We start from the raw sequence: 24,390 nt of genomic DNA, 5'->3' as shown, positions 1-24,390 counted from the left end.
GACACGTGAATAAGAGGCGCAGGCGCTCATGCTGGAAGGGCCTTTGCAGCAGGTGAGCAGACTGATGTGAGAAGGACTTGGGGGTGGAAGTGAGGGGGCCTGAGTGAGGCAGGAGAGGTATAGGGGGGCTCTCAGCCCGGCGGACTGCTGGCCAGACCCTGTGCACCTGGCACGTGGGGGGGCCCTCACTTTCAACCTGGGAAGTAGTTCTTACTGAAAAAATGCTGATAAACAGATGAATGGAGGTCAGAATACATTCTAAACAGGCTGGACTCAGGACCATTAGCTTTCAAACTATGAAGTTGAATATCTTTGTTAAAATAAAAGTATTTCTTGGCATATGTACTCCTTCCACATTAGGCTGAGTGGTGTGGACGTGCTGCCTTGTGTCCTGTGCAGGCTGCCAGTTTGGCCCTGGCACTTCCTGGTCGTGTCCAGAAAGATGTGTCAATTAGCAAAGCTTGCACTGGTGAAAAAATATGTGGCTGTTTCAGGAGATGCTCTTCTGTTGGAAAAGGAGCAACTCATGATAAGAGCAAGAGGTTATACTTTGAGGGCAGAAAGGCTATATCTCTAAGGATGTGATTCTCTGCTTCACCTTTGCACTCACATTTACCAAAATTTTACAAAACAGCCATTACGACCACTTGCAAAGTAAGAGAAGGATTTTAAAATCTTTTTCATATTGCTTTACTTGTTTCAAATAATAGTTTATTTAGGGTTCCTTATAACCTAGTAAAATAATCTTCTCAAATATTTGTCTTCTCCAGGGCAAGATAATATGTCATAAACCAATTATAAGTCTTAAAGCTGCAAGGGACCTTTTTCACTTTTTTGTGTGGAATTATCTAGTAAAGATCTAAATTGGAAGCAGTAGAAAAAAATTATAATGTAATTTTTATGGTATATGTGTCATGTAGATACTTTCCCATTCCTGTTTGGCTAAGAAATAAGTTTTTGCATGTTGTGTTTGATTTTATGCCCTCCCTAGGAGCAGAACCAGATCAAACTATGAAAAAGAGTTACCTTTTCCTCCTACTGTCTTTTTCAGTAGAAGCACAGGTATGCATGTATAAAAGGAAATTTGAAAAATTAATATCAGTTTATTGGCAGCATCTGCTTAGGAATACGTATTTCCATACTGGGTGCCAGTTTGAAAGCGTAATTAAACAACTACTCCACTGAGATTGGATTGCTCTTTTCATTCATCATCACTGTAGGAAGACTCAGTGGAAAGAATGGACTGTCATAGAGATATTGAATCTTAAAAAGCAAAAGAGCTAGAGTAACAGCTTTCCTGGAGACAGCCGTCTATTGCTCTGTAAATGTTCCCACTATTCAGGCCTACAGATTCAGTTGAGGATATAATCTGTGGAAGGTGCTGTGGAAGGTGCATAAGCTGATCTGCCCCAATATGAATTATTCTGCTGTGAGACAGGAATATGCACTTCAGATACTGTAGGGTGATGCAGACAGCTGTGAGGTAAACAGTACAGCCCAGCCGGCAGTAGGAGACAAGTATTTGATAACTGTCATTCCCATTGTGGTGTTTGATTTTCTTACACCTGTTTATCTAGAGTTGGGCATATTGAGTTCATAAAATATTTAAGGTACAATTCTTAACACACATCCTTACAGTCCCAAAATTTTAGAATTGTGCTTTGATGATTTGATTTAGCTTCTTTGACCATTTTTGTCTTTTTCTAATGAGATTATTTAGTTTCACATGTCTGGGAGGTAAACTGTCTTTCTAAAAAGTATGGTTAGACATTGAAAGTAACAGATTTTAACTTTTCTAATTGATTGTCAAAGGGGTCACACACTACTTAATTAAGACAACCTCTGAAGTTACTAATAATCCATTTTTCATATATAGATAAAATTGTGTTTACTTTTCTAGTTGAATATTTACTGTTTTTTTGTAAAATGATTCCAGTTGTTAGGCTGGAGTTCTTAGAACATATGTCTGTGTGATAGCATCGTGGATCGTCCATCTCCTCTGCTCCTGTGCTGTGTTCCTTAACTCATTGCTCTTGATCACACACAGTTATTAGGCGTTAGAAGAGACCTTAGCATATGTGGCTGCAAATGCAGAAAGAGTATTTAGGCAACGGGATAGTAAAACCGTATGTATTTGAGTGTTACTGACAAAACGAAGCTCTTTGGGGTAAATTGTAATATATCACTGGTGGGATATATTTTCCTGTTGTGTCCTATACATACTAAGAAGAAGCACATGGATACCTTTGAGAAACTAAGGATGGTAAGGGAGAGGTACACGTATGGTCACTGCTGTAAAGAGCAGAGAGGCTGTGGTGTGTGAGGAAGGGAATGAGAAGGGGAATCTAAGGTTGCCTTCAGGAAGGAGGGAGGAGCGTTCCAGGCCAGGAGAACAGAATGCAAAGAAAGGTCTGGAAGTATTCAAGGGTTCAGTGAATACGGAGCGTGGGGGGAAGTCTGTCCAGACTTCCTGACTTCAGAATGTTTTTAGATTCAGAAAAGAGGCTTTGTATTTGGCACCCATATAGTGGAGAGTTGTCTTATGTGAAATGTGTACCTTTTAAGGTCAACTCATAAAGCAAAAATTGTCTCTACCCTTGAAAATTCCCCAGGAAGGTGCAGTGTATCATCTCTCCACACTCTACTTTTTATTCTGACATTGAATCAGATCACTTTTTGTTGTAAAGAAAGATGAAGTATTTGGCTTATATTTAGGCACCATGTTTTTTCTTTTTTTTAAACCGCTTATTTTAAGTGCCAAAATCATAATCTGCACATTGGTAGAAAATGAATATTACCATAAAAGGGAAGAAGGGACGAAGAGCAGCTAAGGAAATTATAGGTACGTCTGAGGCCCCGTCACAGTGGGGCGTGTGCCCGTTAGTGTGGACTGACAGGGTGAGCTACCTGCACAGGTGCCTGTGACCCAGCTCACTGGACCTAGCCTTGTGGCCTTGACTGCGTGTCCTCTGAACTCAGTTTCCCAGTCTGCTAGGTGGCCGTGAGACCTAACAGAATTAAGGTTAATTTAGTACTATGTAAAGTACTTAGAATAATCGTTGCACAACAGAGATCCAGATGCTGATTCTAATCTAGAGACAAATCATCCATGTTTCCATGTTACCTTTTTGTACTAAGAAAAAGAATTTCATGCTGTTTTAGGAGAATGATATCTTTTTTTTTTTTTTTGGCTGTGTTGGGTCTTTGTTGCTCTGCATGGGCTTTCTTTAGTTGAGGCAAGCCGGGACTACTCTTTGTTGTGACACACGGGCTTCTGATTACAGTGGCTTGTCTTGTTGCTGAGCGCAGGCTCTAGGCACACGGGCTTCAGCAGTTGCAGCACGCGGGCTCAGTAGTTGTGGCTCATGGGCTCTAGAGCGCAGGGTCAGTAATTGTGGTGCACGGGCTTAGTTGCTCCGGGACATGTGGAATCTTCCCAGACAAGGGATCGAACCCGTGTCCCCTGCATTGGCAGGCGGATTCTTAACCACTGCGCCACCAGGGAGGTCCCGAGAATGATATCTTTATTTTGACTGTTTTAGAAATTATCAAATTCTCTGTCCTTATTATTTGAAAACCCATTGAAGTGCGCCAGGCATGTGTTTGAAAATAAGGCTCTTAACCTCTAATTGTTTACTATTTGGGTTGTTTCCACTTTTTGGCTATTATAAATAATGTTGCTATGAATATTTATGTACAAGTTGTGGTGGGGAAATATGTTTTCAATTCTCTTGGGTGTATACCTAGGGATGCAATTGCTGAGTCATAATGGTAACTCTTTGTTTAACATTTTGAAGCTGCTTACCAGAGCGGCTGTACCCTTTTAAATTCCCACCAGCAATGTATGAAGATTCTCATTTCTACACATCCTTGTCAGTGCTTTTTTTTTTTTGTCATTTTGATTGTAGCCACCCCAGTGAGTGTAGAGTGGTATCTCATGTTTCAATTTGCATTTCCCTAATGATTAATGATGTTAAGCATCTTTTCACCTGCTTATTGGCCATTTGTATATCTTCTTTGGGGAAATGTCAATTCAGACTCTGCCCATTTTTAACTTACTTGTGTCTCAGTTTTGGGAATTCTTTATTCTAGATATGTGTCCCTTATGAGATATATAACTTGCAAATATTTTCTCCCGTTCTCCATATTATCTTTTCACTTTCTTGATGGTGTGCTTTGAAGCACAGAAGTTTTAAATTTTGATGAAGACCAGTTTATTTTTTCTTTTGTTGTTTCTGCTTTTGGTGTCCCAGCTAAGAAGCCATTGCCTAGCCCATGCTCATGAAGCTTCACTCTATTTTCTTCTGAGTTTTATAGTTTTAACTCTTATAGGCAGGTGTTTGCTTCATTTTGAGTTAATTTTTATAGAGAGAGTAAGTTTAGAGGTCCAGCTCCATCCTTTTGCATGTGGACAGTCAGTTGTCCCAGAGTCATTTGTTGAAAGGAGTATTTTTTCCCCATTGAATGGTCATGGCACTCTTTCGAAACTCAGTTGCCCATAAATATAAGGGTTTATTTCTGGATTCTTAATTCTGTTCCATTGATTTGTATGTCTGTCTTTTGGCCAGCACCATACTGTTTTGATTTTTATAGCTTTGTAGTAACTTTTGAAATCAGGAAGTATCAGTCTTCCAACTTTGTTCTTTTTTTTTTTTTTTTTTAAATTTATGTGGTTGCACCGGGTCTTAGTTGCAGCAGGTCAGGCTCCTCAGTTGCAGCTTGTGGGCTTCTTAGCTCCAGCTCGCTGGCTCCTTAGTTGCAGCATGGGAACTCTCAGGATTGGTATCGGTACGCATGTGGGATCTAGTTCCCTGACCAGGGATCGAACCCAGACCCCTACATCGGGAGCACGGAGTCTCAACCGCTGTGCCACCAGGGAAGTCCCTCCAACTATGTTCTTTCCAAGATTGTTTTGGCTATCGTGCATCCCTTGCATTTCCATAGGAATTTTAGGATCAGTTCATCAGTCTCTGCAAAAAAGGCAGGTGGGATTTTGATAGGGATTGCATTGATTCTGTGGATTGATTTGGGGAGTGTTGGCCATAAGAGTAGCACGTCATCCCATCCATGAACACCAGGCACTTGTCCATGAGAACTAGTTATGTCTTTTATCAGTGGTTCTCAAACCTTGTGGGCTCAGGACCTCATTACACTTTTAAACATTGAAGGTCCCTAAGAGCTTTTCTTTACATGACTTATTTCTATCTATATTTATATTAAAAATTAAGACTTCAAAATTTTAAAAATGTATTTTTCTTTAAAAATAACAAACTCCTTGCATGTAATATAAATAACATTGCCTGTGAAAAAACAGCAGTCTTTTCCAAAAACAAAAAGTAATTTAATGAGGAAAGTGGCATCATTTTCTGTTTTTGTGAATCTCTTTAATGTCTGATTTAATAGAATCTCGGCTGTAATCTCATCTGCTTCTGCATTTCCTCTGTTAGTGATGGGTTATTTTGGTTGAAGTGTAAGAGGGAAAACCTGGCCTTACACAAATATGTGGTTGGGAAGGTGAGTTTTTTTTTTTTTTTTTTTTACATCTTTATTGGAGTATAATTGCTTTACAGTGGTGTGTTAGTTTCTGCTTTATAACAAAGTGAATCTGTTTGTTTCTGCTTTATAACAAAGTGAATCATATACATATGTTCCCATATCTCTTCCCTCTTGCGTCTCCCTCCCTCTCACCCTCCCTATCCCACCCCTCCAGGTGGTCACAAAGCACAAAGCTGATCTCCCTGTGCTATGCGGCTGCTTCCCACTAGCTATCTACCTTACGTTTGGTAGTGGATATATGTCCATGCCTCTCTCTCGCTTTGTCACAGCTCACCCTTCCCCCTCCCCATATCCTCAAGTCCATTCTCTAGTAGGTCTGTGTCTTTATTCCTGTCTTACCTCTAGGTTCTTCATGACTTTTTTTTCCCTTAAATTCCATATATATGTGTTAGAATACGGTATTTGTCTTTCTCTTTCTGACTTACTTCACTCTGTATGATAGACTCTAGGTCCATCCACCTCACTACAAATAGCTCAATTTCGTTTCTTTTTATGGCTGAGTAATATTCCATTGTATATATGTGCCACATCTTCTTTATAAATTCATCTGATGATGGACACTTAGGTTGTTTCCATCTCCGGGCTATTGTAAATAGAGCTGCAATGAACATTTTGGTACATGACTCTTTTTGAATTATGGTTTTCTCAGGGTATATGCCCAGTAGTGGGATTGCTGGGTCATATGGTAGTTCTATTTGTAGTTTTTTAAGGAACCTCCATACTGTTCTCCATAGTGGCTGTACCAATTCACATTCCCACCAGCAGTGCAAGAGGGTTCCCTTTCCTCCACACCCTCTCCAGCATTTATTGTTTCTAGATTTTTTGATGATAGCCATTCTGACTGGTGTGAGATGATATATCTTTGTAGTTTTGATTTGCATTTCTCTAATGATTAATGATGTTGAGCATTCTTTCATGTGTTTGTTGGCAGTCTGTATATCTTCTTTGGAGAAATGTCTATTTAGGTCTTCTGCCCATTTTTGGATTGGGTTGTTTGTTTTTTTGTTACTGAGCTGCATGAGCTGCTTATAAATTTTGGAGATTAATCCTTTGTCAGTTGCTTCATTTGCAAATATTTTCTCCCATTCTGAGGGTTTTCTTTTCGTCTTGTTTATGGTTTCCTTTGCTGTGCAAAAGCTTTGAAGTTGCATTTGGTCCCATTTGTTTATTTTTGTTTTTTATTTCCATTTCTCTAGGAAGTGGGTCAAAAAGGATCTTGCTGTGATTTATGTCATAGAGTATTCTGCCTATGTTTTCCTCTTAAGAGTTTGATAGTTTCTGGCCTTACATTTAGGTCTTTAATCCATTTTGAGCTTATTTTTGTGTATGGTGTTAGGGAGTGATCTAATCTCATACTTTTACATGTAGCTGTCCAGTTTTCCCAGCACCACTTATTGAAGAGGCTGTCCTTTCTCCACTGTACATCCTGCCTCCTTTATCAAAGATAAGGTGACCATATGTGCGTGGGTTTATCTCTGGGCTTTTTATCTTGTTCCATTGATCTATCTTTCTGTTTTTCTGCCAGTACCATACTGTCTTGATTACTGTAGTATAGTCTGAAGTCAGGGAGCCTGATTCCTCCAGCTCCGTTTTTTGTTCTCAAGATTGCTTTGGCTATTCGGGGTCTTTTGTGTTTCCATACGAATTGTGAAATTTTTTGTTCTAGTTCTGTGAAAAATGCCAGTGGTAGTTTGATAGGGATTGCATTGAATCTGTAGATTGCTTTGGGTAGTAGAGTCATTTTCACAATATTGATTCTTCCAATCCAAGAACATGGTATATCTCTCCATCTATTTGTATCATCTTTAATTTCTTTCATCAGTGTCATAATCTTCTGCATACAGGTCTTTTGTCTCCTTAGGTAGGTTTATTCCTAGATATTTTATTCTTTTTGTTGCAGTGGTAAATGTGAGTGTTTTCTTGATTTCACTTTCAGATTTTTCATCATTAGTGTATAGGAATGCCAGAGATTTCTGTGCATTAATTTTGTATCCTGCTACTTTACCAAATTCATTGATTAGCTCTAGTAGTTTTCTGGTAGCATCTTTAGGATTCCCTATGTATAGTATCATGTCATCTGCAAACAGTGACAGCTTTACTTCTTCTTTTCCAATTTGGATTCCTTTTATTTCCTTTTCTTCTCTGAATGCTATGGCTAAAACTTCCAAAACCATGTTGAATAAGAGTGGTGAGATTGGGCAACCTTGTCTTGTTCCTGATCTTAGTGGAAATGCTTTCAGTTTGGGAAGGTGAGTTTTTAATAGTCTTTTCATGTAACCTTGAACTTTGATCTTACACCAGAACTCCACTGAGCTTCTGTGAGGAGAGAATGAGGGTGGAAAAGACATGTCAGCCTTCGTTTCAACCTCGTTGCCCCAGAAAGGGCCTTTGGGACCCCTGATGGAGCCCAGACCACACTTTGAGACCCCCTGTCTCAGAGAACAAGACTGATAGTATAACTTCATGAGAAAATGTCGTGATAACTGAATGACAGTTTTATTACCCATATTGACAGACAGCTGGGTCAGTACCTGCTCTTTCTGCAGGAGAGACTTTTCTCAACCCTAAAGGATTAGGTGGGTGGTTTGTGAACGTGGAATCAGCCAGCCGGTGAGTTTTATTAAGTATGTGTGATATATAAATCATAAGTTATTCCAAAAAATTGAGCCTACAGGAATGAAACAAAGTGGAACATGATCCTTGAGTTTTAATCTTAATCACACATTGTTACTCATCTGGTGTCCTTTCCTTCTAGTTTCATTTGTTTCATTTTTAAATATTCACAAAACTCTGTGAATTTTAAAAACATAGTTTTAATTATACTGTCCACAGTTTTATATCTTGCTTTTTTACTTTATGTAATCTTTGTGAATATTTTTTAATACTTGTAATATATTGCTTTTTTTTTGCTTTTCTGTAGTTTTTATTTCCCCTTTTTTGACTAAAGCTTCCATGAACATTTTTTATAAAATGGTTTACATATTTTTGAATTGTTTCATTAGTACGGATTTTAAATAGAAGTAAGTATGGGAAGTTTTGGATGTGTATTTATACTATATCCTAGTTAGAGTTTTATTTTTGGTTTTTATTATGGAAATTTTAACTACACAAGTAGGGAGGACATTATAGCAGTCCTCCACGTACTGTACCCATCATCTAGTTTCAGCTACCATTAACTTGCTGCATTCTTGTATTTCTGTTTCTTCTCTTTCCTTAAACTTACAAAAAAGTTATTAGCATATTTCAAAGCAAATTCCAGATGTGTAATTTCATCTGTGGTCTTTTAGTTTATGTCTCTTAAAAATAAGACATTTAGGAGTAAACAGCCACAGCACCTTCATTGCACTCAACAAAATTAATAATCACCTTTTATCAGCTAGGCAGCGTTCAATTATTCCTGTGAAAAATGTCATTTTAACTTAAATTATTCAAATCTGGATCCAGATACAGTTCTCACATTACATAAGGTTATTTTGGTTAAAGCTTTTGTATTTTGTAGCAATAAAAGTCTCCCTTTTTTTTTTTTTCATGTCGTAGATTTGCTGTAGAAATGAGGGCATCTGTTTGTAGTATGCCCCACGTTTTGGGTTTAGCTAGTGGCTTTGTGTTGATGTTATTTAACACATAGTGTTCCCAGAATTTCCTTGAAATTGGGAGTTGGATATAGAGGTTTGATTGAATACAGGTTCTTTTTTTTTTTTGGCAAGAATACTTCATAGATCTGATACTCTTCATCCCATTAAGAGTGTGATACCTACTTGTTGCACGTTAGTGATAAGATTGAAAAGTAGCTTCAGTCCCTCTGAGCCAATCATTATAAGTTCCCCATCAGCTCTTCCCCTAGTTTTAGCAGACATCAACCATCATTTCATTAGATGTTGCAACATTTTGATTTTCTAATGCTGTTATTCACTATGAGTTTTTAATTGTGGTTCCTGTATAGTGAACTGTGTGCCCTGATCTTTGGTTTTGCTGAAATAGTCATCCAGGAAAGGCAGGCTGATGCTTGTTTCCTAGAGTAATCTTCAGAAAAAGAAGTTGGTATCATAACAGCGTCCAGAAGTGACTAGTATAGTGGTGGCGTTTGAACTGTTGTGGATTTTTATATGTTTGTTTCCATTCTTTCTTTGTGCCCCTCACATTCTCTGTCTTTGGCCATCTGGAGCCCCTCCCTTCCTTTCCTGTTGCTCCTGTGATGTGACCACAGGAGTCTTGGAGCACTTCCTTGCTGTCATGATAAGGTGTGCCAGGTTCATCTCAAATTGAGCAACGTTCTGCAAAAGTGTGGCTGAATGAGGAGGCAAGACTGAGGGGCTGTCACAGGTTGGAGGAGACTGGAGAGAAGTGACAGCTCAGTGCCGTGTGGGATCCTAGAGTGGGTTCTGGTGTAGAAGGAGGATACTAGTAGGAAAACTAGTGAAAGCCAAAGAAAATCTATACAGTTGACCCTTGAACAACGTAGGAGTTAGGGGCGCTGACTCCCATGCAGTCGAAAACCAGCATGTAACTTGGCATGCAGCCCTCCATATCCACAGTTTTGTACCCTGGTATCCTTGGTTCTGCATTTTGGATTCAAGCAACCACAGATCCAGATCGTGTAGTCCTCTGGTATTTTTTATTGAAAAAAGTCTGCATATAAGTGAACCCACACACCTCAACCCCTGTGGTTCAAGGGCCAACTGTAGTTTAAAAAGTTACATTTACAATAAATAAAAAAAGATTATGTAGATCTTACCTAGCTTATTTGATTTTATGTTTGTATTTCCTTTTATGCGAAAAATGAATACTTAATATTAATGTAATTCTTACTTACCTTATCATATTACAGTGTGTGTATGTGTGTATATAATATGTAAAATAGTTTCAAAATAATACCAACATTTACCCCAAAGAACAAGCCTACTGGGTGCATTTTAAGATTTCTTGGTGAGTTTTCAGGATTTTGTGTGCAAATACTATCTTTTAATATCACTTAGAATAATTCTTCTCTGGATATTTACGCCACCTTGATATACAGTTATGTTTATTTGAAACTGATTTATATTTTTTTAAGGATTTCTTTGTCCCAAAAGACCTAAATAAATATTTAATTATGAAACAAACATTTCAGGTATATGTGAAAAGAATTGTTTAGAAACAGAACTAAGAGAACTATACTCTCCCAAGTAGTTAATAAGATTAATAAAACTTTTTGAGGTGGAGCTTTGACAGATGGAATTAACCAGGTCTGCTAGCAGAAAGACCACTAAGTAGGCAGGTGGGCCCTCTGATTTCATCTCTTTGTTTTTTCATGTAAAGAGAAAATGAAATCAAATCAGGAAAATGACTCCTTTTGTTCAGCTCGTTAAAGCTTTGTGAAAGCTGCCTCTGACCACTATCAGGTTGTCACATTACTAGGTCTTATGCCAGGAAATATTTTGCTTTGACAGTAGATCTATTCCCCCCTTGCCTATTTGTCTTCACAACCTAGAGACCTACTTTTATGCCAAGAAACAATAGTTTGTATAGTGGTAAGTCTTAAAATAGTTTTGGTTTCTTGAACAAGTAATGAAAAAGTTATTTTGTTATTTATTGGAACTGTTGTCAATCATACTCATATTCATCATCATACTCATCATACTCTTAGTCTTATTTCAGATTCAGATATTTGATAATAAGGTTAATTTTAATGCAAATTTTAATGCTGTGTATCTCTGTACAGCTTGCTTAATGAGGTGCATATCAGTAACCCCTTCTGTTGGCAACTTTTCCAGTTGTTGGACTTTTTTTTTCTTATTAGTTATCTGTTTTATACATATTAATGTATATATGTCAATCCTGATCTCCCAATTCATCCCACCTCCACCCCACCACCACTCCCTGCTTCCCCCCTTGGTGTCCATACGTTTGTTCTCTACATCTTTGTCTCTACTTCTGCCTTGCACACTGGTTCATCTGTACCATTTTTCTAGATTCCACATATATATGTTAATATACGATATTTGTTTTTCTCTTTCTGACTTAGTTCACTCTGTATGACCGTCTCTAGGTCCATCCACATCTCTACAAATGACCCAGTTTCGTTCCTTTTTATGGCTGAGTAATATTCCATTGTATATGTGTACCACATCTTCTTTATTCATTCGTCTGTCGATGGGCATTTAGGTTGCTTCCATGACCTGGTTATTGTAAATAGTGCTGCAGTTAGCATTAGGGTGCATGTGTCTTTTGGAATTATGGTTTTTTTCTGGCAACTTTTCCAGTTGTTGGACTTTTTAAAAAAAAAAAACGTGTGTCAGGTCAGTAATAAAGAGATATAGTCGTGTGATGTAAAGATTACTTGTTTATAGATAGGATGCACGGGTCAGATCAGGACCACTGTTCTGTTATACAAGCTACTGCCATGGCTACCTTTTTAACCTTTTATTATACAACATTTCAAACATACAAAAGTAGATGGGGTCGAATCATGAACCCTCATTCACCTCTTCTGGGAAGAACAGTTGTGAACCCCCATGTCTCTGCCCCACATCATGGTGTTTCCCCTGTAAGTATTTAAATATGCAGCTCTGAAAGGTAGGCTCACTTTTATTATTATTATTAAACATAACCACAATATCATGACATCTAAGAAAATACAGGAATTCTTTAATACTGTCAAATATCCCATCACTATTGCTTCCCTGATTGTCTTTGGTTTCAGTTTATTTGCATCAGATAAAGCCATATAAACAAAATAAAGCCATAGTTTGGCCAGTATGTGTATCTTGTCTCCTTTTGTGTTGAAGAAGCCAAGGGTACTCATCCAGGAATTGCGAGCTTCGCTGAACCCCTTGGCATTCCTCTGTGCTTGTGCTTGCTGCAAGTTTGTAATAAGATCACGTCCTGGGTTTGTTGTTTGTTTTGCAAGACTACTTCCTATCTGGTAGTGATGCTGTTTCTATTATAAGGTACATAATTTCTGACTGTCTGAAAAAATATAGGTAGTATATATAATAAAGGACTATTGATTTTTTTTCTCTTTTGGGTATCATATCTTGTTTTCAACCAAACTTTTTTTCCTTTGGTAATCTTAAAAATCAAGTTAATAGTGGTAAAATGCATCTACACCCCATTCTGTGACTGTCAGTCTGGGTACCAATCTATATTTTCAGGATTTTACAATTTAACACATTGCAAATAATTACAGTTTAACATATTTGTCATTCATCCTACATTGTGGAAAACATTGATCTCTGTGAAACTGATTTAATTTGTTTCAAGCATTTCTCCTCTGTTAGTAGTTTACATTTCCAAACGTGTCTTATAGCATTTCAGTGATTTTGTGCTTTTGTGGTTGATGATATTATACATTTGACAAAGGATGAGATCACCTTTGACCATCAGATTATTATCAAGGGTTTTGAGAATTTATCACAAGCAGGTTATTGAGAATAAGGAGTGCCATAATAGAAACTAAAAACCTACATGGTGGGCTTCCCTGGTGGTGCAGTGGTTGAGAGTCCTCCTGCCGATGCAGGGGACACGGGTTCGTGCCCCGGTCCGGGAAGATCCCACATGCTGCGGAGCGGCTGGGCCCGTGTGCGAGCCATGGCCGCTGAGCCTGCGAGTCCAGAGCCTGTGCTCCGCAGCGGGAGAGGCCACAGCAGTGAGAGGCCCGCGTACCGCAAAAAAAAACCCTACATGGTTACCTGGTGAGACAAGAACAGTTAGCTTTTAAATTTCTTTATCTGCCACTTGGATACTATGTGTTTTCAGAAGCAGCCTGAAAAATCTGGGTTAAATCAACCTCTTTATCTTGTGAAGCAGTGTAGTTTACAGTGAAGAGAGGGAGTGCCTGAAGCCACACCTGGATGTCTGAGAATCTTGCTTCCGATACTCATAATATGAAATCATGCAAACTATTATCCCTTCTGAGCCAGAGTTACTTCATAAGCCATTTGGGAAAATCAAATGAGATACTGTATGTGAAGTTCAGTGTCCAGCTTCTGAGCTGAGTGAATGCTTTGCAGAGGCTGCTTTGCATACTTGTGCCCTGTTTAGACTGTTTTTGGTTTCTTTGGTTCAGAAATTGCGAAGGGATTCCTTTTAAATGAATTATTGTTTATTTCTCCTGACAGCTGTTTTCCTGGAACAGAATGAAATTAATGGGGCTGGTCAAAAACCATATATGTGTGTGTGTGTGTGTGTGTGTGTGTGTGTGTGTGTGTGTGTGTGTGTGTGTGTGTGTGTGTGTGTGTGTGTGTGTGTGTGTGTGTGTATATATATATATATATATATATATATATTTGGGATTCATCAATCCCAAATTGGAGTTCTATTAATTTTGTAATTTTCTGTTTTTAAAAAATAACTTTCTGAACATGAGTGGGCTTGGATATGTTAGCATTTAGTTTCTAAGTCTTAGGATATTATCATGGTTACCAAATCAGTGTGAAGAAGAAACTTATTAAAAAACAAGTATTATTTCTTGGGTGCGTAAGGTGGAAATTATGGGCAAATTTCTTTAAACTACTTAGACTCCAGAGGGATAAACATATGTCCTGGAAAACTTGAAGATTTTAAAACTGCTTAGTAATATCATTTTAGAATTAATTACACTCTGCACCTCAAGTTACCAATTTACTGTCTCTTGTTTTACAGCATCCTACGGCTAGCATTAAACTTCTCCCAGTGGAGCCACAAAGTAAACAGCTCATGACTTCTGATCAGGACGCTAAGGTCGTGGCTGAACCTCAGGGCCAGCGAGTCCAGGAAGGCAAAGACAGCGCTCATCTGGTGAGTGGGCATCCAAGGCCAACACTGGCCTGGTGTACCTCTCTTCTCTTCTGATAACAGATCCTACAGTACACTTGGAACACTAGCATATCTCATGCTGAAATATAGGTGTTATATTCTGAGTAAATTTAGGGGTTGCTTAGTAGAGGAAATTAGCAGTTTCAAAGTGATAGAGAAAACAGATGTCATTTATAGCTCTGAATACTTAAAGCTTTGGATTTAAAATCACCAAGAAAAATGCAGTGATTTGTAAATAGTTTAATAACATTATAGTCATTGTAGTGGTATTTATTTAAAGAGTTAATATGAATTATGTAAGTTTTTAATTTTGAGTGCATTTGTTTATTGTAAGATTTTATCATGTCAAGCAATAATATTTAAAGTTTCTAAATGACATTGGGAAAAGTAGGTTTTCTTAATTTTCCCTGTGGAAACTACAAGGAATTTTACTTAATGGTGTTCAGTCAAAATTTCAAAATATTTTAAATTTCAAGACTCCTACATCATTTTGATTATCTCATTGAATTTCTTTGTCATGTAAAAATTTGCTTTTCTCAGTGGGTTTTGTTTTGCTAAATTACTATGGTTTGAAAATATGTTTCTTTACACTGTTGTGATGGTGTGTTTGGTGTTTTCAATTTTACAGATGAATGGTCCCATATCTCAAACCACTTCTCAGACAAGCTCCATCCCAGCTTTGAGTCAGGTAATTCAGTTCAGAGATTAATCACAGCTGAGGCTCACAGATATTGCCTAACAACAAATATTAATTATAAAAAAAATTAGAAAATGTCAGTGTTCCCCAAAAAGAGAGTGGGGGGAACCACCACCTGGGTACACTATATGTCAGTACTGTATATCCTTTTCTGCCTTGTGTGTGTGTGTATGTGTATAGTTCTACAGACAGCAGTGTGCCATGTGTATTAATTTAATTTCATGTATTCCTCACAGTGTTTTTAATGGTTCACTGATCATCTATTGTATGTATATGATTAACTTTACGTTTTAATAGCCTGTGTTCCTTAAAGCACAAAAGTGATAGTAAGCTTTTAGTAAGAAAATTGATTTCACATTTTAGCTGTGATTAATGAAAGAATAAGGAAATAGAGATCCACTGGTTTTTAAATCCTGCTTTACACCGTTTGCATTTGCGTATGTCAGGTGCATTTGGAGTCAGGCGCATTTAGCTTGGCAGTCCTCTAAGTGATCTCATAAATCCTACAGAATTTTAAAAGTAAGTCTTTTTTTTAAAGTAAAAGTAAATTTTTAAGAGTAATCTTACTAAATTTATAGTCAACCTCATCTACACCCCGAAAATATAAGCAGCTCATGTAGAAACTAAAGGCGGGGATTGGATTAGTTGATCTTTTAAAAAAATAATAATAAATTTATTTATTTATTTATTTTTGGGTCTTCATTGGGTCTTCATTGCTGCACGCAGGCTTTCTCTAGTTGTGGCGAGCGGGGGCTACTCTTTGTTGCGGTGAGCGGGCTTCTCACTGCGGTGGCTTCTCTTGTTGTGGAGCACAGGCTCCAGGCACGTGGGCTTCAGTAGTTGTGGCACGTGGGCTCAGTAGTTGTGGCTCACAGGCTCTAGAGCACAGGCTCAGTAGTTGTGGTGCGGACTTAGTTGCTCCGCAGCATGTGAAATCTTCCCAGACCAGGGCTCAAACCCGTGTCCCCTGCATTGGCAGGCAGATTCTTAACCACTGCGCCACCAGGGAAGTCCCTGTTGATCTATTTTTAGTAAGGCAGAATTTTAAAAAATGAGGGATCCGCTCCAAACTACTTTGTTTCATTGTTGTTATTCTATTATGTATGTAGGGTTTTTTGCATATTGTACTTTACATTGATTTTTTAAGTGAATTTTATAATATCTTAAGTACTTCAAAATCCAAATATAAGACTTATACAGAAATCATTGATGGATTAAAATAATTGTTTTCAGATCAAATCTCCCTCTTCCTCTTGGTTGATTTGCGGTCCAATATAATATTCAAACATCTTTAAAACATATTTCAGGGCATAAAACTAGATATTTGGATTCTATGGGTGGGTTTTGGTTTGGTGTTTCTTTGCTTGGTTTTTAAAATTACTTCGTGGAAAATAACTGAGAGAGACCTATGTGGAAAAGAAGTGTAACACTTTAGCCAGAATTCAATCTTTCATTTCTGTGGCGAAATAATTTGCAACTAGTACTGCCTACACATGCTTTGTCATTTTAAAGGGTCAAGGTACTACAATAGAATATTATATGACTAGTTCTTGGTCCAGTCCTGCAACCCAGTACCCCTGGAGTCTCTTGGGTAGAGCACATCTCTGACACCTGATATTGTAACGTGCATATACTATTTATCACTTTTTCAAGGTATTGCACACTTGAGGTTTTCATAGGATCATTAAATACTAGAGCTGGAAGGGACCATAAGAGACCGTCTGGGCTCACAACATGTATGTTCTTTAAAACTTTAAAACAAACTTGCATTTTATAGAAAATAAAAGAAATCCATTACAACTTTTATGAAGTTGTAATCAATATATATATATTTCACCTCATGTTTTCCCCCATAGCAGATTTCATCTGTATATCGCCTTGTACTTGCCCTGTAGTATTTTCTTTATGTTGATTTGCCGTCACTTCTTTAGCTGTTGGGTTTTTGGGTACGTTTACTTAACTTGTTTCTCTTTTTCCTGCTATTATAAATGGCATTGCTTTGAACATTTTTCTAACCAGCGTTATCATGGTGCACCTAAGTGTGTGGATAGCATAGTTGGTGTGGTGGCTCTGAGTGCTGATCCTCAGTGGTCTGCAGTTGTATGACTGGAAGGTGAATGTGCTTAGCAGTCTAATTTAGGAACCATTTTCTTTAAGGTTTAGTGTTCCCCCCAAAGTTGGATGCAGTGTAAGTAGGAGGAGAATGGCCATAGTGATCCCAAAATAAATGTCTGGATAATTAAGGAGCAGGTTTGCATTTATCCATTGGTAATACCAATTGTTTATTATACAGCTCCCTGCTCCCTCCCCCTATAAAATACTACCCTTATTGAGTAGTAACTATTTACAAGTTTAGCCAATCAGCCAAAAAGTGATCTTAGCTAGGGGAAACTGAGACCCAGAGAGGCTTAAGTAATTTCCCCAAGATTGCTCAGCTGTCCAGGATTTGAACCTAGGCAACCTGGCTTCAGAGCCAACTCGAGAAGAGAGCTTCCTCTTTGGCATCTGTTATTTCCTTTAGAAAGAGAAACAACAAGTAGAAAGTAATACGAGAGACAAAACCTCGCTCTTGTCAACCATTTGGGAACTATTTGCATTGGCTCTAAGTGGTTGAAATTAATTTGGGATAGAGCTAGAGGATTTTAGGTGGGGAATAGCATGACTTATATTTTAAGAAGATTATTTTGACCATTATTTTGACCTTATTATATTAATAGAATGTATTGTAGTGAGCCAAGTATAGAAGTATGGAAACCAAATTAAAAAGCTGTTAAGTAAGGTGAGAAATGATGGTGGCTTAGACAAAGAATGAATAGATTTCAGATTTACTCTGGAGGTGGATTCAATGGCACCATTTATGGATTGGATTTAGGGGTTAGGGTGAGGGAAAAGTCAATCAAGGATGGTTGAGCAACTTAGTGGATGGTGGTTTCATTTATTTTGAGATGGAAGAAACTGGAGAAGGAAAGGTTTGTGGAGGGAAAATCCACCTGGTATAAATTTAAGTGAGCAGTGAATTGGGTCATCAGTGCCAGTTGGACCTGATTAGAGAGGTTAGGCCCTGAGATGTAAATCTGGAATAAACAAATAGATTTTTTTTATTGTTTTTATTACACAGAAAAGAATATTAAAGCTACTATTGTTTATGTGGATTAGGTAACTGAGTTACCTAAAATTAAAAATTACAATTAAAAAGTAACTGAGCTGCCATTTAGAATAAAATCAACTCTAATACTTTTTTTTCCTTCTGTAATATTTTTGCCCATCTTAGAAGTTTTATGTCCTTCAAGGGCATTCTCAGTTATAACTGTTAGCTTCACTGATTCATCTTTTTCATAGTCACCTGTATTACTTCCTTATATGTATATTTGATTAAAATTTATTTAATAAATTATGTTCTGTGTTATTTTTTAAATGTTTCAAATGTGTTTGCTTTGTCATGGGAGTTTTAAGACCCATTCGGGCAGGAACTATGTAATGTAGCTCGTTGATAGTTCTCTGCAAGTCATACTTTATTTAAATTGAAAAGAAATTTTCTTAACATCAACATGGCATAATTGATAATTTAGTCATTCATCCTAAAAACTTATCTTTGTGTATATCATATATATATCTTTGTGGTACCATGGGGATTACATATAACATCCAGAAGTTATAACTATCAAATTTTAAGTTGCCTACTTAATAACCTCAGTAGCATGCAGAAACTCTTCTCTTACAAAGTTCTAACTCCCCACCCCCATTTCTGGTGTCACAAATTATATCTTATTATTATGTGCCCAATACCATAGATTTATGCTTGTTTTTATGCATTTGCCTTTTAAATTCTTTGGCTTTTGTTTATCTGCTAATGTCCTTTCCCAGGGAATGTCCCTCCTTTAACATTCCAGGGAATGTCCAAAATGAAGTGAATGCCCTTCATTTTTTTTTTTTTTTTTTTTTGCGGTACGCGGGCCTCTCACTGTTGTGGCCTCTCCCATTGCGGAGCACAGGCTCGGGACGCACAGGCTCAGCGGCCACGGCTAACGGGCCCAGTCGCTCCGCGGCATGTGGGATCCTCCCAGACCGGGGCACGAACCCATGTCCCCTGCATCGGCAGGCGGACTCTCAACCACTGTGCCACCAGGGAAGCCCCTGTCCTTCATTTTTGAAGGACAGTTTTGGTGGATAAAGAATTCTCAGTTTTTTTCTTTCAGCACTTTTCCTTCATCTCGCTGCCTTCTAGCCTGCAAGGTTTCTAATGATAAATTGGTTGATAATCTTATTGAGGATCTCTTGTACTTGATGAGTCACTTTTCTCTTGCTGCTTTTAAGCTTCTTTCTTTGTCTTTTGACAGTTTAATCGTAATGTGTCTTGGTATAGGTCTCTGGGTTTATCCTACCTGAAGTTTGTGGAGATTTGTAAATTCATGGATTTCATTAAATTTGGGAAATTTTTGGCCATTATTTCTTCAAATATTCTCTCTTACCCTTCCTGTCTTCTCATCCTGGGACTCCCACAATGTGTATGTTAATTGTCCTGTCTTCAAATTTGCTGATTCTTTCTTCTGCCTGTCCAAGTCTGCTATTGAGCCCCTCTAGTGAAATTTTCAATTCAGTTATTGTACTTCTCAGCTCTGAAATATTTGTTTGGTTCTTTTTTACAGTTCCTATCTCTTTGTTGATATTCTCATTTCATTCACATTTTGTTTTCCTGATTAACTTTAGTTCCTTGTTCATGTCTTTTCCTTAGCTCTTTGAACATAGTTAAGATGATTGTTTAAAGTCTTCATCTAGTAAGTTCCACGTCTGATTTTCTCAGGGACAGTTGATTTTGTTCCTTTGAATGAGCTGTGTTTTCCTGTTTCTTTGTGTGCCTTGTGATTTTGTTGTTGTTGAAAACTGGGCATTTGATTACATTTGTAATGTGTTAACTTTGGACGTCAGATTCGCTTCTTACCCAGGGTTTGCTGTTTGTTGTCACTGTTGTTGAAGGCTATAGTAGTCTCATGGTTTTGAGACTTTTCCAAACTATTTTTGTAAAGACCATTCCTTGTCATGTGTATTCAGTGATGTCTCTGTTCCTTTTGCTTGTGTTCAACTGATATTTTCACAGAGATTCCTTGAATGTCGTGAGTTGAAGCAGACAGTCAGTCCAGCACTGCCCTGCCTGGTGGCCCCCTCCTGCCCCACCCCCCCAACCCTCCCCCCAGTGAGAGGGAGTAGAGCTGCCTCTCCCAGTCTTTGTAGACTGGCTTTGTGCTGGGACAGTCCCTCACTGAGTAGCTCAACTTCCTTGGAGACTAGGGATCAGCCTGAAGTGAAAGCTGAAGGTCTTCTCAGGATGTTTTTGAGCACACATCTTGCCTGGTTGTAGCTTTCTGAATTCCCCATATACATGGCTGCTTTTGAGTGTCCTAATTTCCTGGAGTTACACTCCAGCCTCTTCTAGGGGCTTTAGGTGGTTCTTGCATGTCTCTGCGTGTCATCTTCTGCCCTGGCATGTGTGGGTTTGTAGTCACCTTATAGCTTTTATGAGCAGTGCCTGACACTTTGCCCCCGCCTTTTTTTTTTTTGGCTGCACTGTGCAGTTTGCAGGATCATAGTTCCCTGACCAGGGATCGAAGCTGGACCCCAGCAGTGAAAGCATTGAGTCCTAACCACTGGTCTGCCAGGGAATTCCCCACTTTTCCCATTTGTGTTCTGAGTTATGTGAGATAGGACGGGCAAGTCAGTCCTTTAGGTAGCCTCCAGCTAAGACAGAACAGATGGACACACTAATTTGCAAGTAAGGTTTACCCTGCTCCCTCTGGCTCCTGGAGGGGATCTGGGACCTGGGCTGCTGCCACCCCAGACCAAGGTCACACCACACCACAAAACGTTCCTGCCATGTCGAGCACAGCCTTTTTGTGATTGTTTCTTTGCTTAGTTGCTGTAAACTGTGATTGTTTTTCAGAGCTCCTACCAAGTGTGTTCAGAAACTTCTGTTTTTTTCATGATATTTCTGTGAAGGAATGAGAGCCTGGAGCTTCCTAGTTCACCAGTTTGCCTGACCTCTCATAACCTTTTTTTTTGCTTTTCTCAATCCTACAGTTGCGTAATTCATTTTTTATGTTTATTTATTTTATTGAAGTACAGCTGATTTACAATATTGTGTTCGTTTCAGATGTATAGCAAAGTGATTCAGTTATACATATGTATGTATATATCTATATTTTTCTTTCTATCCTTTTCCATTATAGTTTATTATGAGATATTGAATATAGTTCCCTATGCTATACAGTAAAACCTGTTGTTTATCTATTTGATATATGGCAATGTGCATCTGTTAATCGCATACTCCCAATTTATCCCTCCCCACCTTTCCCCTTTGGTAACCATAAGTTTGTTTTCTATGTCTGTGAGTCTATTTCTGTTTTGTAAAATAAGTTCATTTGTATCATATTTTGGATCCCACATATAAATGATATATTTGTCTCTCTCTGACCTCTTCACTTCATATGGTAATCTCTAGGTCCATCCATGTTGCTGCACATGGCATTATTCCATTCTTTTTTGTGGCTGGGTAGTATTCCATTATATATATATATATATATATGTATGTACCACATCTTCTTCTTATTCATCTGTCAGTAGATATTTAGGTTGATTCCATATCTTGGCTGTTGTAAATAGTGCCGCTTGGGGTGTGTGTGTCTTTTTGAATTAGAGCTTTTATCTTTTCCAGTTATATGCCCAGGAGTGAGATTACTGGATCATATGGTAACTCTATTTTTAGTTTTTTGAGAAACCTCCATACTGTTTTCCACAGTGGTTGCTCCAATTTACATTCCCACCAACAATGTAGGAGCATTCCCTTTTTTCCACCCCCTCTCCAGCATTTATTATTTGTAGGCTTTTTGATGGTGGCCATTTTGACCGGTGTGAGGTGATACCTCATTGTAGTTTTGCATGTTCCTGTTGGCCATCTGTATGTCTTCTTTGGAGAAATGTCTATTTAGATCTTCTGCCCATTTTTTGATTGGCCTGTTTGTTTTTTTGTTACTGAGGTGTAGGAGCTGTTTCTGTATTTTGGAAATTAAGCTCTTGTCAGTTGCATCATTTGCAAATATTTTCTCCCAGTCTGTAGGTTGTGTTTTTGTTTTGTTTATGGTTTCCTTTGCTGTGCAAAAACTTTTAAGTTTGATTAGGTCCCATTTGTTTGTTTTTGCTTTTATTTCTTTTGCCTTGGGAGACCAACCTAAGAAAACTGTTATGATTGATGTCAGAGAATATTTTGCTTATGCTCTCTTCTGGGAGTTTTATGTTGTCATGTTTTACATTTAAGTCTTTAAGCCATTTTGAGTTTTTTTGTGTGTATGGTGTGAGGGAGTGTTCTACCTTCATTAATTTAGGTGTGGCTGTCCAGCTTTCCCAACACTACTTGCTGAAGAGACTGTCTTTTCTCCACTGTATATTCTGACTCCTTTGTTGAACATTAATTGTCCATAGGTGTGTGGGTTTATTTCTGGGTTCTCTGTTCTGTTACATTGATCTGTACGTCTGTTTTTGTGCCAATAGTATGCTGTTTTGATTACTGTAGCTTTGTAGTATTGTGTGAAGTCTGGAAGGGTTATGCCTACAGCTTTGTACTTTGTTCCTTTTTCCTCTGTACTTTCCAGAATTGCTTTGGCAATTCTGGGTTATTCATAGTTCCACATAGATTTTAGGATTATTTGTTCTAGTTCTGTGAAAAATGTCATGAGTAATCCAATAGGGATCACATTAAATCTGTAGATTGCTTTGGTTAGTATGGCCATTTTAACTGTATTAATTCTTCCAATCCAAGAGCATGGCATATCTTTCCATTTCCTCGAATCATTTTTGATTTCCTTTATCAGTGTTTTATAGGTCTCAGTGCATAAATCTTTCACCTCCTTGTTTAGGTTTATTCCTAGGTTTTTTTCTTTTTCTTTTTTCTTTATTTTTTTATGCAGTTTTAAACGAGGTTGCTTTTTTACTTTCTGTTTCTGATATTTCATTGTTAGTGTAAAGAAGTGCAACAGATTTCTGCATATTAATCTTGTATCCTGTTAACCTTGCTCAGTTCATTGATCACTTCTAATAGTTTTTGTGTGGAGTCTTTAGGGTTTTCTATATAGAGTATCATGTCATCTGCATATAATGATAACTTTACCTCTTCCCTTCTGGTCTGGATACTTTTTATTTTTCTTGTCTAATTGCTATGGTGAGGAATTCCAATACTATGTTGAATAGAAGTGGTGATAGTGGGCATCCTCGGCTTGTTTGAGAATTTAATGGGAAGGCTTTCAGCTTTTCTTTCTTTTTTAAAAAAAATTATTTATTTTTGGCTGTGCTGGGTCTTCATTGCTACATGGGCTTTCTCTAGTTGTGAGCTGGGGCCACTCTTCATTGCGGTTCACGGGCTTCTCATTGCCATGGCTTCTCTTGTTGTGGAGCATGGGCTCTAGGCACATGGGCTCAGTAGTTGTGCCTCGTGGGCTCTGTAGAGTGCAGGCTCAGTAGTTGTGGCGCACAGGCTTAGTTGCTCTGCAGCGTGTGGGATCTTCCCAGACCAGGGCTCAAACCCATGTCCCCTGCATTGGCAGGTGGATTCCTAACCACTGTGCCACAAGGGAAGTCCCGCTTTCAGCTTTTCATTGTTTAGTGTTATGTTGGCTATGGGTTTGTCATGTGACTTTTATTATGTTGAGATATGTTCCTTCTGTACCCACTTTGGGAAGAGTTTTTATCCCGAGTGGATGTTGAATTTTATCAAATGCTTTTCCTGTACCTATTGAGATGATCATGTGTTTTTTGTCTTTTGTTGATGTGGTGTATCACATTGATTGATTTGTATGTGTTGAACCATCCATGTGACCTTGGAATGAATTCAACTTGATCATGGTGTGTAATCCTTTTTATGTGCTGTTTTATTTGGTTTGCTAATATTTTGTTGAGGATTTTTGCATCTTTATTTATGAAAGATGTTGGCCTGTAATTTTCTTTTTTTGGTATGGTTCTATTATCAGGGTGATGGTGGCTTCATAAAATGACTTTGGGAGTGTTTCCTTCTTTTCAGTCTTTTGGAAGAGTTTGAGAAGTTAGGTATAAGTTCTTCTTTGTACGTTTGGTAGAATTCCCCAGAGAAGCCATCCAGTCCTGGACTTTTGTTTGCAGGGAATTTTTTTTTTTATTACAGATTCTGTTTCACATCTAGTGATTGGTCTGTTCAAATTATGTTTCTTCTTGATTCAGTTTTGGTGGGCTGTATGTTTCTAGAAACTTGTCCATTTCTTCTGAGTTGTCCATTTTGTTGGCGTATAACTGTTCATAATATTTTTTATGGTATTTTGTTAAAATACCATAAAAATCTGTGGTGT

The 24,390-nt window shown here is 38.0% G+C and overlaps 1 protein-coding gene across 1 annotated transcript in view; it reads left to right on the top strand.

Moving 5' to 3' along the window:
* The window catches only part of LARP4B (La ribonucleoprotein 4B), an 87,927-nt gene that overhangs the window by 15,004 nt on the left and 48,533 nt on the right, over positions 1–24,390 (top strand). Inside the window, exons 2-3 of the mRNA XM_082854426.1 lie at positions 14,179–14,313; positions 14,960–15,019. Coding sequence (XP_082710552.1) covers positions 14,233–14,313; positions 14,960–15,019 — 141 coding nt within the window. The 5' untranslated portion in view covers positions 14,179–14,232. The remainder of the gene's footprint in view (positions 1–14,178; positions 14,314–14,959; positions 15,020–24,390) is intronic.

Source organism: Leucopleurus acutus (genome assembly GCF_964270905.1).
Source record: "Leucopleurus acutus genome assembly, chromosome: 1".
NCBI lineage: Eukaryota > Metazoa > Chordata > Mammalia > Artiodactyla > Delphinidae > Leucopleurus > Leucopleurus acutus.
The sequence above is the reverse complement of the archived record's forward strand: the minus strand, read 5'-3'. Positions and strand labels throughout refer to the sequence as shown.